Source organism: Dipodomys merriami, unplaced genomic scaffold (assembly GCF_024711535.1).
Source record: "Dipodomys merriami isolate MVZ:Mamm:240054 unplaced genomic scaffold, mDipMer1.0.p SCAF_6, whole genome shotgun sequence".
NCBI classification, from domain to species: Eukaryota; Metazoa; Chordata; class Mammalia; order Rodentia; family Heteromyidae; genus Dipodomys; species Dipodomys merriami.
Window position 1 is genome coordinate 1,547,929 of NW_027206179.1, and position 14,549 is coordinate 1,562,477.

The 14,549-nt window shown below is 58.6% G+C and overlaps 1 protein-coding gene across 1 annotated transcript; it reads left to right on the plus strand.

Annotated features, from left to right (window-relative positions):
• Positions 1-118: 118 nt before the first annotated feature.
• Positions 119-14,549, plus strand: Raver1 (ribonucleoprotein, PTB binding 1). The gene is made up of 13 exons (XM_070002296.1): positions 119-377; positions 2,246-2,312; positions 4,725-5,194; positions 9,938-10,129; positions 10,214-10,343; positions 10,490-10,596; positions 10,804-10,891; positions 10,995-11,206; positions 11,278-11,571; positions 12,266-12,340; positions 12,803-12,943; positions 13,156-13,239; positions 13,339-14,549. The coding sequence occupies exons 1-13, from the start codon at positions 159-161 to the stop codon at positions 13,483-13,485; spliced, it is 2,226 nt and encodes a 741-aa protein (XP_069858397.1). The 5' UTR covers positions 119-158; the 3' UTR covers positions 13,486-14,549.

Here is a 14,549-nt window from a genome sequence, read left to right on the forward strand (position 1 = left end):
CTCAGACTCTGAGAGGCTGGCTGAGCCTTGGCCAATAGGCTGAGGGGGACGAGGGGAAGGCGGGGCTTTGGCTAGCCAATCGGAGGGCGCGCCTTCATTGCCGCTCTATGCCGCTCCGCCTTGACTCGCTGGTCCCAGAAGGCGCCGGGTTTCCCAAGATGGCGGCCGACGTGTCCGTTACTCACCGGCCCCCGCTGAGTCCGGAGCCCGGGGCCGAAGTAGAAGCTACTGATCCTGCGGAACGCCGGGCACCCGAAGAAGAGCTGCCGCCTCTAGATCCGGAAGAGATCCAGAAACGCCTGGAACACACCGAGCGCCAGTTCCGTAACCGCCGTAAGATACTGATCCGAGGCCTCCCGGGGGACGTGACCAACCAGGTACGGCCGGGGGGGGCGGGGCGGGCGGCGTGGGAGCGCGGCGGGAAACGCCGACGTGCGCCTGCGCGCGGGGGGGGGGCGTCAGGCGACGCCAGTGCGGGCCTCCGCCGGGGGGGGGGGGGCGTCCCCAGCGCGGGATCCCGGGGGAATCGGGAGAGACCAAGCGGGGCGCGGGGGGAGCGGGAGGAAGAGACCAACTGCGGAGCGCGGGGAGCCGTTGCTAGGGGCGACCACAGGCCTGGGTGAGCCCCGAGGCTTGAGCTTTGGCCTGGGAGGACCGTGGGAAGGGATTGCTGCATTGGGAGGTGTGGGACTGAGAATCAGTGTCCCACCCCCCTTCCACCCCCCTGCCCCGATCCTTTGGATTGTGTCACACACACACACACACACACACACACAACCTGAGTGGCGAGACCTTCCGTCCCGAAGTTTGTGAGGACCTAACCCTGCCTCGATTCATACCTCTTTAAGATGCAGAGCCGGAAGTTGTAGCACCCTTCCTCCAGGAAGTCCAGGAGTCATTTGGGAAGAGGTTTCCTGCCACCCTATCTCAGATCTTCAGAGGCAAAGGCTCTGTGCGTGGCGCGGAGTTCACCTTGGCCGATCTTCCTGCTGCATGCCCTCCCCCACTACGCCTACCCAGGACAGCCCTTCTTCCTGCTCTTTGGACCCAGGAAATGGCATCTCTAGCCATGGATAGATTTCCTTCTCCCTGTTCCCCCCCCCCCCCCCCCGCCGCCCACTTTGCCCACACGATGGGGGACACAGCTGAAGGAGCCCTTAAGAGGGTGAGGGGACAGATCTGGGACCAGGCGCCACAAGGCCTGGGGCTGGTCTCCCATCTAGTGTCCACAGAACGCAGCTGCCCTTCCTGGCACCTGTACGGGTTGTCAGACCCAATGTCTCCATCTCCTATCCCTCTGCTAGGAGGGCGGCCCTGCCAACAAGAGGGACTTGGGAGGCACAGTCATAAATACATGCACCCTCTCCAATTCGGTGCCCCTGGATAGTATTTCTGCTGTTGCGACCCACTGCCCAGCGTGAGGCATATTTATTCACCTCTCTGAGCCTCAGTGTCTTTGCCCATGATATGGGTTTGTTAATATTTAGCTGTAGAGTTGTAGGAAACAGCCTTGCAAATAAGTCAGACAGGTTCAACAACTTCCCTTTTAAAGCTCTGCTTTCTGAGCAGCATGTGGACACTTTTTTTTTTGGTAGGTCATGGGGCTTGAACTCTGGGCCTGGGCCCTGAGCTCTTCAGCTCGAGGCACATGCTCTACCACTTGAGCCACAGTGCCACTGCCGGTTTTTCGGTGGTTCATTGGAGATAAGAGAGAAGAGTCTCAGGGACTTTCCTGCCCACTGACTTTGAACCTCAATCCTCAGATCTCAGCCTCCTGAGTAGCTAGGGTTATAGGCGTACACTACTGGCGCCCAGCTTTTTCCCCCTCTAATACTAGGGCTCAAACTCAGGGTCTCAGGCTCTTGTTGGGCTTGCTTGCTCACTGCTTGCACCTTACCCCTTGAGCCCCCCTCTCCAGCCTGGCTTTCTGGTGATTAGAAATAAGAATCTCCTGGGCTTTTCTGCCCAGGCTGGTGTGAAATGGTGATCCTCAGATCTCAGCCTCCAAAGTAGCTAGGGTTACAGGCATGGGGGCCACCAGTGACCTGACTTTCAGCCAGGCTCTTGACTCTTGCTTTGCCAGTGATGGCCTCTAGCAGGTGAATGACCTCGTTGAGAGCTCAGGTTCCTTCCTCTCGAGGCAGGCTTGCTAATCCATCTGCCTTAGTAGTTGGGCTGCCTGGAAGAAGCGCCCAGCTGTTCCTTCATCCCTCGGTAACTCTGTCTCTGGTTTCTGTCTCTGCAGGAAGTACACGACCTACTCAGCGACTATGAGCTCAAGTACTGTTTTGTGGACAAATACAAAGGGACAGGTTGGTGGGGCGGTGGGGCGGGTCTGGGCAGGAGGTGACAGCACCTGGAGGTGGGAGGGTCATATCTTGTCTCCTAAACGTCAATCCAAAAGAGTCCGGGCACTATCCCTTCGCTTCCCCACTCAAGGCTGGTACTCTACTGCAGCTCCACTTCTAGCTTTTTGGTGGGTTCATTGGAGATAATAAAAAAGACTCAGAGACTTTCCTGCCCAGGCTGGCTCTGAACTGCAGTTCTCAGAGCTCAGCCTCGAGAGTAGCTAGGACTACAGGAGTGAGTCACCAGTGCCCAGATCTTCCTGCCTCTTGCAGACGCCTGCCCCTAGCCTGTTCTAATTCCCTTGCAACATCTTATTTTGTCCCTAATCTTTTTCCCTCAAAACCACTCTCCCACTCCTCCTCCTAGCACTGTTTTGTAAAGCTGTGTTGTGGAAGGTTCCAGGCTGTCTCTTCTGCCTGCCATCATGACACCGTCCACCCTTGGCTGTCATTGCTGGCTTATAGGCCTGCCTTCTACCTAGCTCCAAGAAATTGGGAAGGTCTTGTCAGCCTCGGCCACTGTTAGCCATTGTGCCAGGTGTTAAAGAGCTTCTAAAGCCTTCCCTGACAGTCTGTAGGGTGAGGTCAGTGATTGAGATCTTGGAGGTACAGAGAGACGGCATGTTGGGATCTTGGTCTGTCTCCACTCAGGCTGTGTCAGGTAGCAAGGAGGAGGGCAATGCTGTGGCTGCATAATGACTAGCCAAAGAACCAGCCAATCATGTGCTTGCTGCCTCCCAGGTGCAGCTGTGCCTCTGTCCACAGGCCCGTTCTGGGGCTCCAGGCTCTCAGGGGGCTCAACACAGCCTCCCAAGACTTCAGCACCTCTAGATGACTTAGCGCAGCTAATACCACGTAAATACTGCATGCAGAGTCTAAAGATCATGACAAAAATCTGTCTGTGCTCAGTGCAGCCTGAGCCCACTTTGGCTAACCTGTGAATGTGGGGGCCTGTGCCACACGCATCAGGGCTCCAGATGTTGAATGATGTTTTCTATTCATGCCACCTTTCAACAAATCCTTACTGAGCACTTACTATGTGCCGGGGGCCAGGGACATGGCTTGCCACCAAACAGCCCGGGCTGGAGAGGAGGAGGCTACTCAAATAGTTGCAAATGTGAAGGTGAAATGGGCCAGGTATGGTGGCGCACCCCTGTATCCCAGCGCTCCAGAGCGAGAGGCGGAAGGATTGTGAGGTCAAGGCCAGCCTGGGCTATTATAGGGAGACCCTTGTCTTAGAGAAAGAAAAGGAATAAAAAAAGCATCTTGGGACCTTTAAAAGTGACAGAAAAGGCACAGTGGGTGGAGAGAGCAGGGATCCTGAGCCGGAGCAGCTAGGACGGGCTTCATGAAGAGATGAGCTTGAGGCCCGATCGGGGGGGGGGGGGGGGGGGCAGGATTGAACAGGGGTTTGTGGGGCTCAGTGTTCCTTACCTGGGGGAGGCAGCTAGAGGCCTGGGTTGGAGTCTCGTCTCATGTTTCTAGAGGCGGCTGTGGGGCTGGCAGAGGAGGTGACGTAGTCCCAAGGAGGGTTTGGAGGAAGGAAGAGGATGGTGCAGTTGTCGCAACCTAGATTTAGCTCTTTTATTTGTTTGTGACAGCCCTGAGGCTTGAACTCAGGGCTTGGGCGCTATCCCTGAACTTTCTACTTACTTATTTATTTATTTTGTTGGCTCAAGTTAGCCCTCTACCATTTGAGTCACAGCTCCATTTCCTGCTCTTTAGTATGTGGTTGGTCCCATGAACTTTCCTGGCCTGGCTGGCTTTGAACCCTGATCTTCCAACAGATCTCAGCCTCCTGAGTAGCTAGGATGACAGGCGTGAACCACTGGCTTCTCAGCTTATTTTACCTTTTTTTTTTTTTTTTGAGCTAGGATCTCATTCTGTAGTTCAGGCTGTGTTCAAACTTAAGATCTTCCGGCCTCCATTTCCTGAGTGCTGTGAATATGACATGTACATCCATCCATATAGCACATGATATATGTATGTGTATGTACATATATATACATAAACACATGCATGCGTGCATATGTGTGTGTATATTATATCACTAGCTGCCTGGAATGCCCTAGAACTCAAGATCCTCCTGTTTTGAGGTTGGGATTACGGGTGTGCGCCACCTGGCGTGGCTCTGGACGGCCTTCTTAGCCGCTCTCCTGGGAGAGGCAGGGAGCAGGTGCAGGGGGGTCGGCAATAAGGGGGAGCCCCTGGGCCCCGCCGGCTTGCCCCGAGCTGTGCGGATCGCCAGTGGCAGGTGACTGGGGGTCCCCCGGGGCTGCACCCGTGATCTCACCAGGTAGAGAGCGGGTCAGGACCCCCCGGGGCCCCCAGCAGGCCCGGCCCCGCTGACCCGCCCCGCCCCGCCCCGCCCCGCAGCCTTCGTGACCCTGCTGAACGGCGAGCAGGCCGAGGCGGCCATCGGCGCCTTCCACCAGAGCCGCCTGCGGGAGCGGGAGCTGTCGGTGCAGCTGCAGCCCACCGACGCCCTGCTGTGCGTGGCCAACCTGCCGCCCAGCCTGACGCAGGCGCAGTTCGAGGAGCTGGTGCGGCCCTTCGGCAGCCTGGAGCGCTGCTTCCTGGTGTACAGCGAGCGCACCGGCCACTCCAAGGGCTACGGCTTCGCCGAGTACATGAAGAAGGACTCGGCCGCGCGCGCCAAGTCGGACCTGCTGGGCAAGCCGCTGGGCCCGCGCACGCTCTACGTGCACTGGACGGACGCGGGCCAGCTCACGCCCGCCCTGCTCCACTCGCGCTGCCTCTGCGTCGACCGCCTGCCGCCGGGCTTCAGCGACGCGGACGCCCTGCGCCGGGCGCTGTCCGCCGTGCACACGCCCACCTTCTGCCAGGTGAGCCCCGGCCCGTCGGGGACCCGGAGCCGGGCCTCGGCGGTCACCAGCCTCCTCCGGTCGGGCCCCCTAGAAAATGAAGCGGTGCTGCCGCCGGGCCCTGTGGCGCACGCCTGTAATCCTAGCTACACAGGGGGGCTGGGATTCGGAGGATCGAGGTCCGGGGCCAGCCCAGGAAGGAAACTTCATGAGACTCTTTATCTCCAAGGCTCCATCAAAGAGTCGGAAGTAGAGCTGTGGCTCAAGTGGTAGAGCGCCAGCCTTGAGCAAACAATAAAACAGCTGCCGGGCGCTGGTGGCTCACGCCTGTCATCCTAGCTACTCAGGAGGCTGAGATCTAAGGATCGCGGTTCAAAGCCAGCCCGGGCAGGAGAGACTGTGAGACTCCTATCTCCAATAAACCACCAGAAAACCGGAAGTGGCGCTGTAGCTCAAGTGGTAGAGCGCTCGCCTTGAGCTGAAGAGCTGAGGGACAGCGCCCAGGCCCAGAGTTCAAGCCCCATGGACCAAAAAATAAATAAATAAATAAAACAGCTCAGGGATGGCGCCCAGGCCCTGAGTTCAAGCCCCAGTACCAACACACACAGAATGAAGCAGTGCCCCCTGACTTTTAAGTGGGCTCGTGGGTGCTGGGGGCGCCCCGGGGCTGGGGTGCAGCCTGGGGCCCCGGGCTTTATCACTCCCTCGGGTTGCCTGTTTCTCCAATGCCGGGGGCTCCCTGCCGGGGGCCGGGCGTGGAGGATTCAGAATCCTCCCATGCTTCCTTTCAATCCCTCATGCTTGGACTACAGGCATGCGCCCCACACATGGCCCTCATCATCATGAAATAAGCATAGTCATGCTTTGCTGCTCACTTTTCTTTTTTTTTTTGAGACAAGGTCTCATTGTGTTCCTCACACGGGTCAAAGTGTGAGCGAGCCTCCTGCCTTAGCTCGGATTGTACTACCGGCGTGTGTCGCCATGCCCAGCGCAGCGCTCTGTGAGTAGTACACTCCTCCATGATATGGCCACTCACACTCTGTTGTTAGTGATTCACTTATTTTTTTGCTGGTCCCACTTGGCTTTAGTTGTTCTGCCTGAACCACATCTCCAGCCCTACTGTCTATTTTGTGATAGGGTCTCAAGGTCTCTTACTGTCCAAGCTGACTTCAAACTGATCCTCCTCAGCTCCTGAGTAGCTAGGATTATGGCTGTGAGTTGCCTGCTGTCTGTCTATTTTATTTACTTATCTTATTCATTTTAGACCTAGTTGGTGTTGGAGATGGAATTTAGGGCTTTGTGTGTGCTAAACAAGTGCTCTACCATTGAGCTACACCCCAGCTGCTCATCAGACATTTATGAAACACCTGGGGACAACCCGATTTGAGGTGATACCCCCCAACACACCTACAAATAGCTGTCAGGCCTTGTGTATCAGAGTCAGGTTGGAGCCTCAGCCCCGCCCCGCTCCCGCCTAGTTAGGAGTCACGTGACCCTGGTCACCCTTTGGCCCCTGAGTGTATCTGTTCATAAGAACAGAAGGATTCTATATCCAGGCTTTGGCCCTACCCTTGACTAGGGGCGAAAGCCAAGTGCTGTGTAAACTGGGCTGGCATGTGCAAAGGCCCTGGGGTCCTTCCCAACAGCATTAAAAAAAAAAAAAGGATGAAACCAGCATGTGTGGCCAGGGTGCTCTGAAGGTGCTGGAGTGGTAGCCCAGCAGCCCCTTGGCACGTCTCGGCACTCATAACAACCCCACCAAGTGGGTCCGGGTGCTGGCCTCAGTTTCTGTGTTAGGAGCCAGGCCTAGGGCCGGTCTGCCAGGCAGATGCCAAGCAGGGAGCTGGCCATCCTGGGGTTGTTTCTTGTCTCCAGTCAGGAGGAGCCCAGGGAAACTGGAAGGGCTCCTGACTGGTTTCAGGCCAGTTGGCTTCCATTAACTGTTACTGTATTACAAAGTTGCTTAGACACTTGCCTGGTAGGGGGCACAAAATACTGCTCGAAAATAAATACAGAGCAAATACAGAGCGTTTCACAGGCTGGGTGTGGCTCCAGTGGTAGAACACGCAGCCAGGCCCAACACCAGGAAAAAAAGAAGAACAGCAGAAAATAAATCATATCATAAGACCAGGGGTGTTAACCCAAAGCTGCTTCTGATTGTGAGTGGGCCAGCCAGGCAGCTCAAAACTCAGTGTGTCAGCTGGGCCTGGTGAGCGCGGTGGCTCCCGCCTGCCATCCCAGCTACTCAGGAGGCTGAGATCTGAGGATCATGGTTCAAAGCCAGCCTGGGTAGGAAATTGCCAGTGAACCGTTAGAAAACCAGAAGTGGAACTATGGCTCAAGGTGCTAAGGATGCTAGCCTTGAGCAAAAGAGCTAAGGGACAGCGCCCAGCCCTGAGCTCAAGCCCCAGGGCCCACCAAAAGAACCCCAGAAACACAAATTTCAGTGTCCTGAAAGGCCAGGATTAAAGTGTTGTCCTTCCCTGATGACCCCACCCCCAGAACTTTCTCTGGGTGACCTTGCTCGTCCCTGATCCCACAGTGATCTAAGAGATGCCCTGAAATGTGAAACCTATGTGTGTATGTATGTATTTATTTACTTATTGTCAGTCCTGGGGCTTGAACTCGGGGCCTAGGCACTCACTGTCCCTGAGCTGCTTCTGCTCAAGGCTAGCACTCTACCCCTTGAGCCACAGCGACACTTCTGGCTTTTTCTGTGCATCTGGTACGAAAGAATCGAACCCGAGGGCTTTGTGCGTGCTAGGCGAGCACTCTACCACTGAGCCACCTGCCCATTTATGTTTTATGTTGCCCAGGTTGATCTGAAACTTGGTCCTGAGCCAGCCTGTGCCTCTTAAGTAGACAGGTGACACTGAACCCATCGCCCAGTGTCTCTGTCCTTTTTGTTGGTCATGGGGCTTGAACTTGAACACGGTCTCAGCCTCTTTGTGCTCAAGGCTTAGTGCTCTGACCACTTGAACCACAGCACCACTTCCGGCTATTGAGTGGTTAATTAAAGATGAGTCTCTGGGTTTTCTGCCCAGGATGGCTTCAAACCCGGATCCTCAGCTCTCAGAATTCTGAGTAGCTAAGATTATAGGCGTGAGCCACTGGCACTTGGCTCCAATTTTTCTTTTGGTGGTTAATTGAACGCTGAATTCAGGGCCTTGGTGCTAGGCTGGTGCTCTCCCACTGAGCCATGCTTCTAGTCCTGTTTTTGCTAGAATTTGGGTATGGGTGTGGGTGGTTGTTTTTGTTGTTGTTGATCATGGGGCTTGAACTCAAGGCCTGGGCTCTGTTCCTCAGCTCTTAGAGCTTAAGGCTAGAGCTTAGAGCTTAAGGCTAGCACTCTACTGATATGAGCCACAGTGCCATTTCCAGTTTTCTGGTGGTTCATTGAAGCTGAGTCTTATGGACCTTCCTGCGTGGGCTGGCTTTGAACCGTGATCCTCAGATCTCAGCTTCCTGAGTAGCTAGGATGCCAGGGGTGGAGCCACCAGCACATGGTTGCTAGTTTTTTGTTTGTTTGTTTTGGTTTGTTTTGTTTTTTGATCATGGGCCTCAATTCTGGGCCTGGGCGCTGTCCCTCTGCTCTTCAGCTCAAGGCTAGCGCTCTACCACTTGAGCCACAGCACCACTTCCGGTTTTCTGATGGCTCACTGGAGATAAAGAGTCTCCCAGACTTTCCTGCCTGGGCTGGCTTTGAACCATGATCCTCAGATCTCAGCCTCCTGAGTAGCTAGGATGACAGGTGAGAGCCACCGGTGCCCGGCCCCACCCACACTTTGAGCACCTCAAATGCTATGAAAACCAAGAAGCTTCGTGGCGAGTCCACTTGGTACAGCCTGACCTGAAGCGGATCATTTGTAACTCTTTGGTTTTGTTTCCCAGACAAGGTCTCGCTATGTAGCCAGGCTGTCCTTGAACTCGTGGTCTTCCTGCCTCTGCCTCCTGAGCGTTGGGATGATGGGCTTATGCCACCATGCCCAGTGTCTGTGGCCCTGCACTTCCTACCTTGTTATGAAACAATCCCTGGGGAACTTGAAGTATACAGGCTTTTTTTTGTCGGTCATGGGGCTCAAACTCTTGACCTGGGCACTGTCTCTCAGCTCTTCAGCTCAAGGCGAGCACTCTACCACTTGAGCCACAGCACCACTTCCAATTTTCTGGTGGTTTATTGGAGATAAAGAGTTTCATGGCCTTTTCTGCCCGGGCTGGCTTCGAACCGCGATCCTCAGATCTCGGCCTCCTGAGTAGCTAGGACGACAAGGGAGACACCAGCACCTGGCAGTGCAGCGCGTTTTATGCACACAATGTGTGCAGCATTAGGCCAGTCCAGCCTCTAGCCCGTTTTCCTCTGACCCCGGGGGTCCTGACGAAGGGCTGTGGGTACGAAGCCTGGTGACTGTCAGGCGTGTGGAGAGATGGCTCTTGTCTGGCTTTGGTGGTTCTGTGCTGAGACTCCAGACTCCTGCCCACTTCCTGGCAGCAGAAGGCCCAGCGGAGCTGCCTGGGCCTGGCTCGGCTTTCCTGCGTGCCCTGGGGCCCTGGGCATGCGCACATCTCAGGTCTCTGAACCGTGGGTTTGAGGGAGGCGGGTCACTAGGATTAGCGGCTGATGAGAGGCAGAAGCAGGGCTGGAGACCAAGAATGGCACCCCGCTGCCCCTCCCAGGAGGGGTCACTGTCACCACCTAGAGCCCCATCGTGGCCCCTGTGGTCACTCCATGACCACATCCTGGGCTCATGACCATGCCCCCTGCAGCTCGCGTGCGGCCAGGATGGACAGCTGAAGGGCTTCGCCGTGCTGGAGTACGAGACGGCCGAGATGGCGGAGGAGGCCCAGCAGCGGGCTGACGGCCTGGCCCTGGGGGGCAGTCACCTGCGCGTGTCCTTCTGCGCCCCCGGCCCCCCAGGCCGCAGCATGCTGGCCGCGCTCATCGCTGCCCAGGCCACGGTGAGTGGAGACGAGCCTGGGGGCGCCCTCAAGATGCCAGCGTGGCTGCCAGCCCTCTAAGCCACCATCCCTTCCCCTCCCCAGGCCCTCAATCGGGGCAAGGGGCTGCTGCCGGAGCCCAACATCCTCCAGCTGCTCAGCAACCTGGGCCCATCCGCCTCCCTCCAGCTGCTGCTCAACCCCCTACTCCACGGTGGCGCCGGCGGCAAGCAGGGTAAGTCGAGGCTGCGCGGCCTGGGGTGGGTGTGGAGTGGGGGCGAGGGGACGGTTCGCCTCCTCTTTCTGGGCCCTGCCAGCACGGCCACAAGGCCTCCGAGGGTCTGTGTCCTGCCGTCAGCAGGCCTGGGTGTATCCCCGCAGGCCTCCTGGGAGCCCCCCCAGCCATGCCTCTGCTCAGCGGGCCCGCCCTGTCCACAGCGCTGCTGCAGCTCGCCCTGCAGAGCCAGAGCCAGAGCCAGGCTCAGAAGGTGAGGCCACGCCCCGCGGCGGCCACGCCCCTGCCCAGGCCCCGCCCCTGCACGCCCGGTCCGCTTGCCCATGCAGAGGGCGAGGGGGGGGTGCCACTGTGGGTTTGCCTCACTCCCCCCACCCCCCCAAGCTGGCATGGGGCGGCCAGGCCCGTCTGCTGTCCAGGTTACACCGGCCTGTCTCCAGCTGACTATGCTCTGTTCTAGAAGCCGGGCATTCTGGGAGACTCACCCCTGGGCACCCTCCAGCCGGGCACCCAGACGGCCAGCCCTCTCCTTGGGGAGCTGTCTGCAGGTAACACCCCCTCCTCGCCCCCCCCCCAACACTGGCAGAAGCCCATGGCGTGGCCTTGGCCGAGGTCACTGGCTCCTGACCCCCCCCCCCCCTTTGTCCATAGGGGGAAATCTGCCCTCAGAGCTGCTGCCGGGACGGGGAAAACCACCCCCCCTGCTGCCACCGCTGCTGGGCCCCTCAGCGGGCGACCGGGACACCATGGGCCTGGGTCCCCCGGCCGCCCAGCTCACCCCGCCTCCTGCCCCTGTGGGGCTGCGTGGCCAAGGAGTCAGAGGCCTGCAGAAGGACAGCGGGGCCCTGCCCGCGCCCACCGGGGTAAAGCGCCTTCCACCCCTCCCCCACCCCCTCCGCCTGGGACCTTTGTAAATCTGCTCCTTTCTTCCCAGGTGTCGCTGCTGGGGGAGCCCCCCAAGGACTATCGGATCCCCCTGAACCCTTATCTGAACCTCCACAGCTTGCTTCCTGCCAGCAACCTGGCAGGGAGTGAGGCCCGGGGCTGGGGAGGTGGCAGCCGAGGCCGCCGCCCACCCGAGACCCCCACACCCCCTCCCCGGAGCGCGGGGGGAGGGGGCAGCAGCAAAGCCTTTCCACCCAAGTCCCGCCTGCTCAGCCCCCTCTCCAGCTCCCAGTTACCCCCTGAACCAGGGCTGCCTGACAGCTTTGGCTTCGACTACCCTTCGGTGAGTACCTGCAGCGGACCTGGGGCTGGCCAGCTCTTTTGTTTATTTTTGGTCGGTTGTGGGGCTTGAACTCTGGGCCTGAGCGCTGTCCCTGAGCTCTTCAGCTCAAGCCTGGCCCTCTACCGTTATGAGCCACAGCGCCCCTTCCGGTTTTCTGATGGTTTTATTGGAGATAAGAGTTTCATGGACTTTCCTGCCCGGGCTGGCTTTGAGATCTGGTCCTCAGATCTCAGCATGAGTAGCTAGGATGACAGGCGTGAGCCACTGGTGCCCGGCTGTGAGACTCTTTTGTGCCCAACTCATCAGCAAAATGCCCCGAGAAGGAGGTGTGACTCAGGTGGTAGACTGCCAGCCTTGAGCAAAAAGAGCTAAGGGACAGTGCCGCCCAGGACCTGACTTTGAACCTCTAGTACCAGTGCCCCCCAAAAAGGAAGGAAAGGAGGAAGGAGAGAGAAGGCACGCACGCATGCGCGCACGTCAGTCTTGTCAACATTCATGCATGGCGATTCCTGTTCTCCACAGTGGCTCCTGGGATGGGCGGCCGCATCTGTGATTCTATGGCCACTTCAGGACCACATTTGCCTCTTGGGGGGGGGCAGGACATGGATCTATGGGGCCAGCCAGGCTGTGAAACTGAGACAGGGTGAGGCTGGCACAGACGCTCACCTCTTGTGCTCCTGTGCCTTTCCTGCAGGACGTGGGACCTCGCCGGCTCTTCCCCCACCCCCGGGAGCCAGCCCTGGCGGCGCACAGGCCCAGCCGGCACAAGGTAGGAGCTCCTGTGCGTCCAGCGCTGTGGCTGTGCCGACGCCTTGCTCTATCATTGTGTAGCCTTTTTTTTTTTTTTTTTTAATTTTTTCTGAGATGTTGTTGGGGCTGGTGTTGAACTACTGGGCCCACAGGATCCACATTGTGCCTCAACCTCCTGAGTAGCTGGGACTATAGACGTGTGCTACCAGGCCTGGCTGCGGACATTTTTTCCTTTCTTGCCATTCCGCAGCGTGGCAGGTGGTTTCCTTGGTTGCTTGCTCCCTAGGGGCTCAGTGGCTGTCCCCAGGCTGTTGAAGGTCAGGGCCCCCCCCCCAGGTGTTGGTCACTGGCCATCCCAAGTCCAGCCCAAGTTCATTTGAAGATGAGGGGAGAGCCTGCATTGCCAGCTCTCTGTAGGGTCTCACTCAGCCTTGTTTGGGGGCCCCTCCAGTGGCCTCAGTCTGTCCACCCCTCTCTGCAGATGTCCCCCCCACCCAGTGGCTATGGAGATCGGAGTGGCGGAGGAGGCGGGGCCCCTCTTTCACACTTCTACTCGGGCTCCCCGACTTCCTACTTCACCAGCGGCCTGCAGGCCGGCCTCAAACAGAGCCACCTCAGCAAGGTGAGGAGGGGCACTTTCCTGCAGGCTAGCCAGGATGCCGGGGTGGCTGGGGTGCCAGGGATCAAACCTGCCCACAGTGTGCAGAATGCCACACTTCCGGTTTCCCCATCAGCCCTCAGATGGGGAAACTGAGGCTCCGGGAAGTGGAGTCTGCCTAGGGGAGAAGTTCCTGCCCCAAGAGCGACCCCCCCTCACCTGTGCCCTTTCTCCAGGCTGTTGGATCCTCCCCGCTGGGCTCCAGTGAGGGGCTCCTGGGCCTTGGGCCTGGGCCCAATGGCCATAGCCCCCTGTTGAAGGTATTGGCAGGGAGTGGGGGGACACACGGGGCTGGGGAGCCCCCCTGCCTCCCCCGCCCCCCTCCCTGATGCAGCCCTTCTTGTCCTCTTTGTCTCCAGACCCCGCTGGGCGGCCAGAAGCGTAGCTTTGCCCACCTGCTGCCCTCGCCCGAGCCCAGCCCCGAGGGCAGCTACGTGGGCCAGCACTCGCAGGGCCTCGGCGGCCACTACGCAGACTCCTACCTGAAGCGGAAGCGGATTTTCTAAGGGGCCTCCCCCGCAGCACAGCGCTTTGGGGGGGGGGGTTCCTGGGTTTTGTGAGATGTCCCTCCCCCTTCCTTCCCCCCCCCCCCCAATTTTCTTTCAGTACTAAGAGAAATCTCGGGAAAGACTTTGCTGACCAAGGAACTGGAGCCCAAGGAAATAAGAGGGCTTTGGGAGCCCCCCCCCCCCATGTCCGGGCCTGCTCCCACGCGCAGAAACCCTGCAGCCTTAAGAGAGAGGCACCCGCCTGCTCTCTCCTTCCTGGGCCCTTCCTCCCGTGCCGGCTCTCAGGGGTCCCCCGCCCCCCTCGCCTCATCACTCCTGTGTTTTGGCCTTTCCAGTGCCTTGGAGGCCCCTGACCTCCCGCGAGGATCAGAGACTGTCTGGCCTTTTTTAACTTTTGACAATGGACTTTGGTTTTCTTTTATAATTTTTATGATTCCTTTTTGTTTTTTAACCATCGAGAAGCCCCCTCCCCGGCTCGGATTCCTGCCGGGACGCTCATCTCTGCCGGGCCTGCAGCGCGCGCTGCACTGCGGGGTCTGCGGCTCCACTCTCTCCTCCCCTGTGTGCTGTGGGCATGGCGGTGTCCGCTCCCACAAGCCCACTCTGGCCAGTACCCCCCCCTGCGATTCCCCCCTCACCTCCTGATGCCTTAAAGTTGGGCCCCAGGCTTCGCCAGCCAGAGCTTCTCAGACGCCAAGCTCCCCCCCCCCAAGCTTGACTCAGGACCAAACATCTCTGGCCTGAAGATTGGGCCCCCTCTCGCCAGATCCTCCCCTCCATGCGGACCGAAGGCCAAACAAAGCCTTGGTCTTGGCAGCCCCCCCCTCCCACCGAGCCTAGGCACAGAGACGCCCCAGCAGCCGCGCTCTGTAACAGAGCCACCCCGGGCGCCGCGTCCTTCCGGCCCAGGACACACGTCCTGCTCCGCCACCGGCGGGACCTGTCCACTCGCTCCCCCCCGGGACTCTGGGGCGCACGTCCACGCCAGGGGGTGCCTTCCCCGTTCTTTCCACACAGAGACCTTTGCTGAATTAAAGTTTGTAAGTAAACGGTTTTAAAGA

What these genes read in the sequence shown, in the direction of transcription:
- Raver1 (XM_070002296.1), top strand. Translation starts at nt 159, where the DNA reads ATGGCGGCCGACGTGTCCGTTACTCACCGGCCCCCGCTGAGTCCGGAG. An exon ending in ACACGCCCACCTTCTGCCAG is followed by an intron (nt 5,195 to 9,937) that starts GTGAGCCCCGGC and finishes TGCCCCCTGCAG; the next exon opens with CTCGCGTGCGGCCAGGATGG. An exon ending in TGGCGCCGGCGGCAAGCAGG is followed by an intron (nt 10,344 to 10,489) that starts GTAAGTCGAGGC and finishes GTATCCCCGCAG; the next exon opens with GCCTCCTGGGAGCCCCCCCA.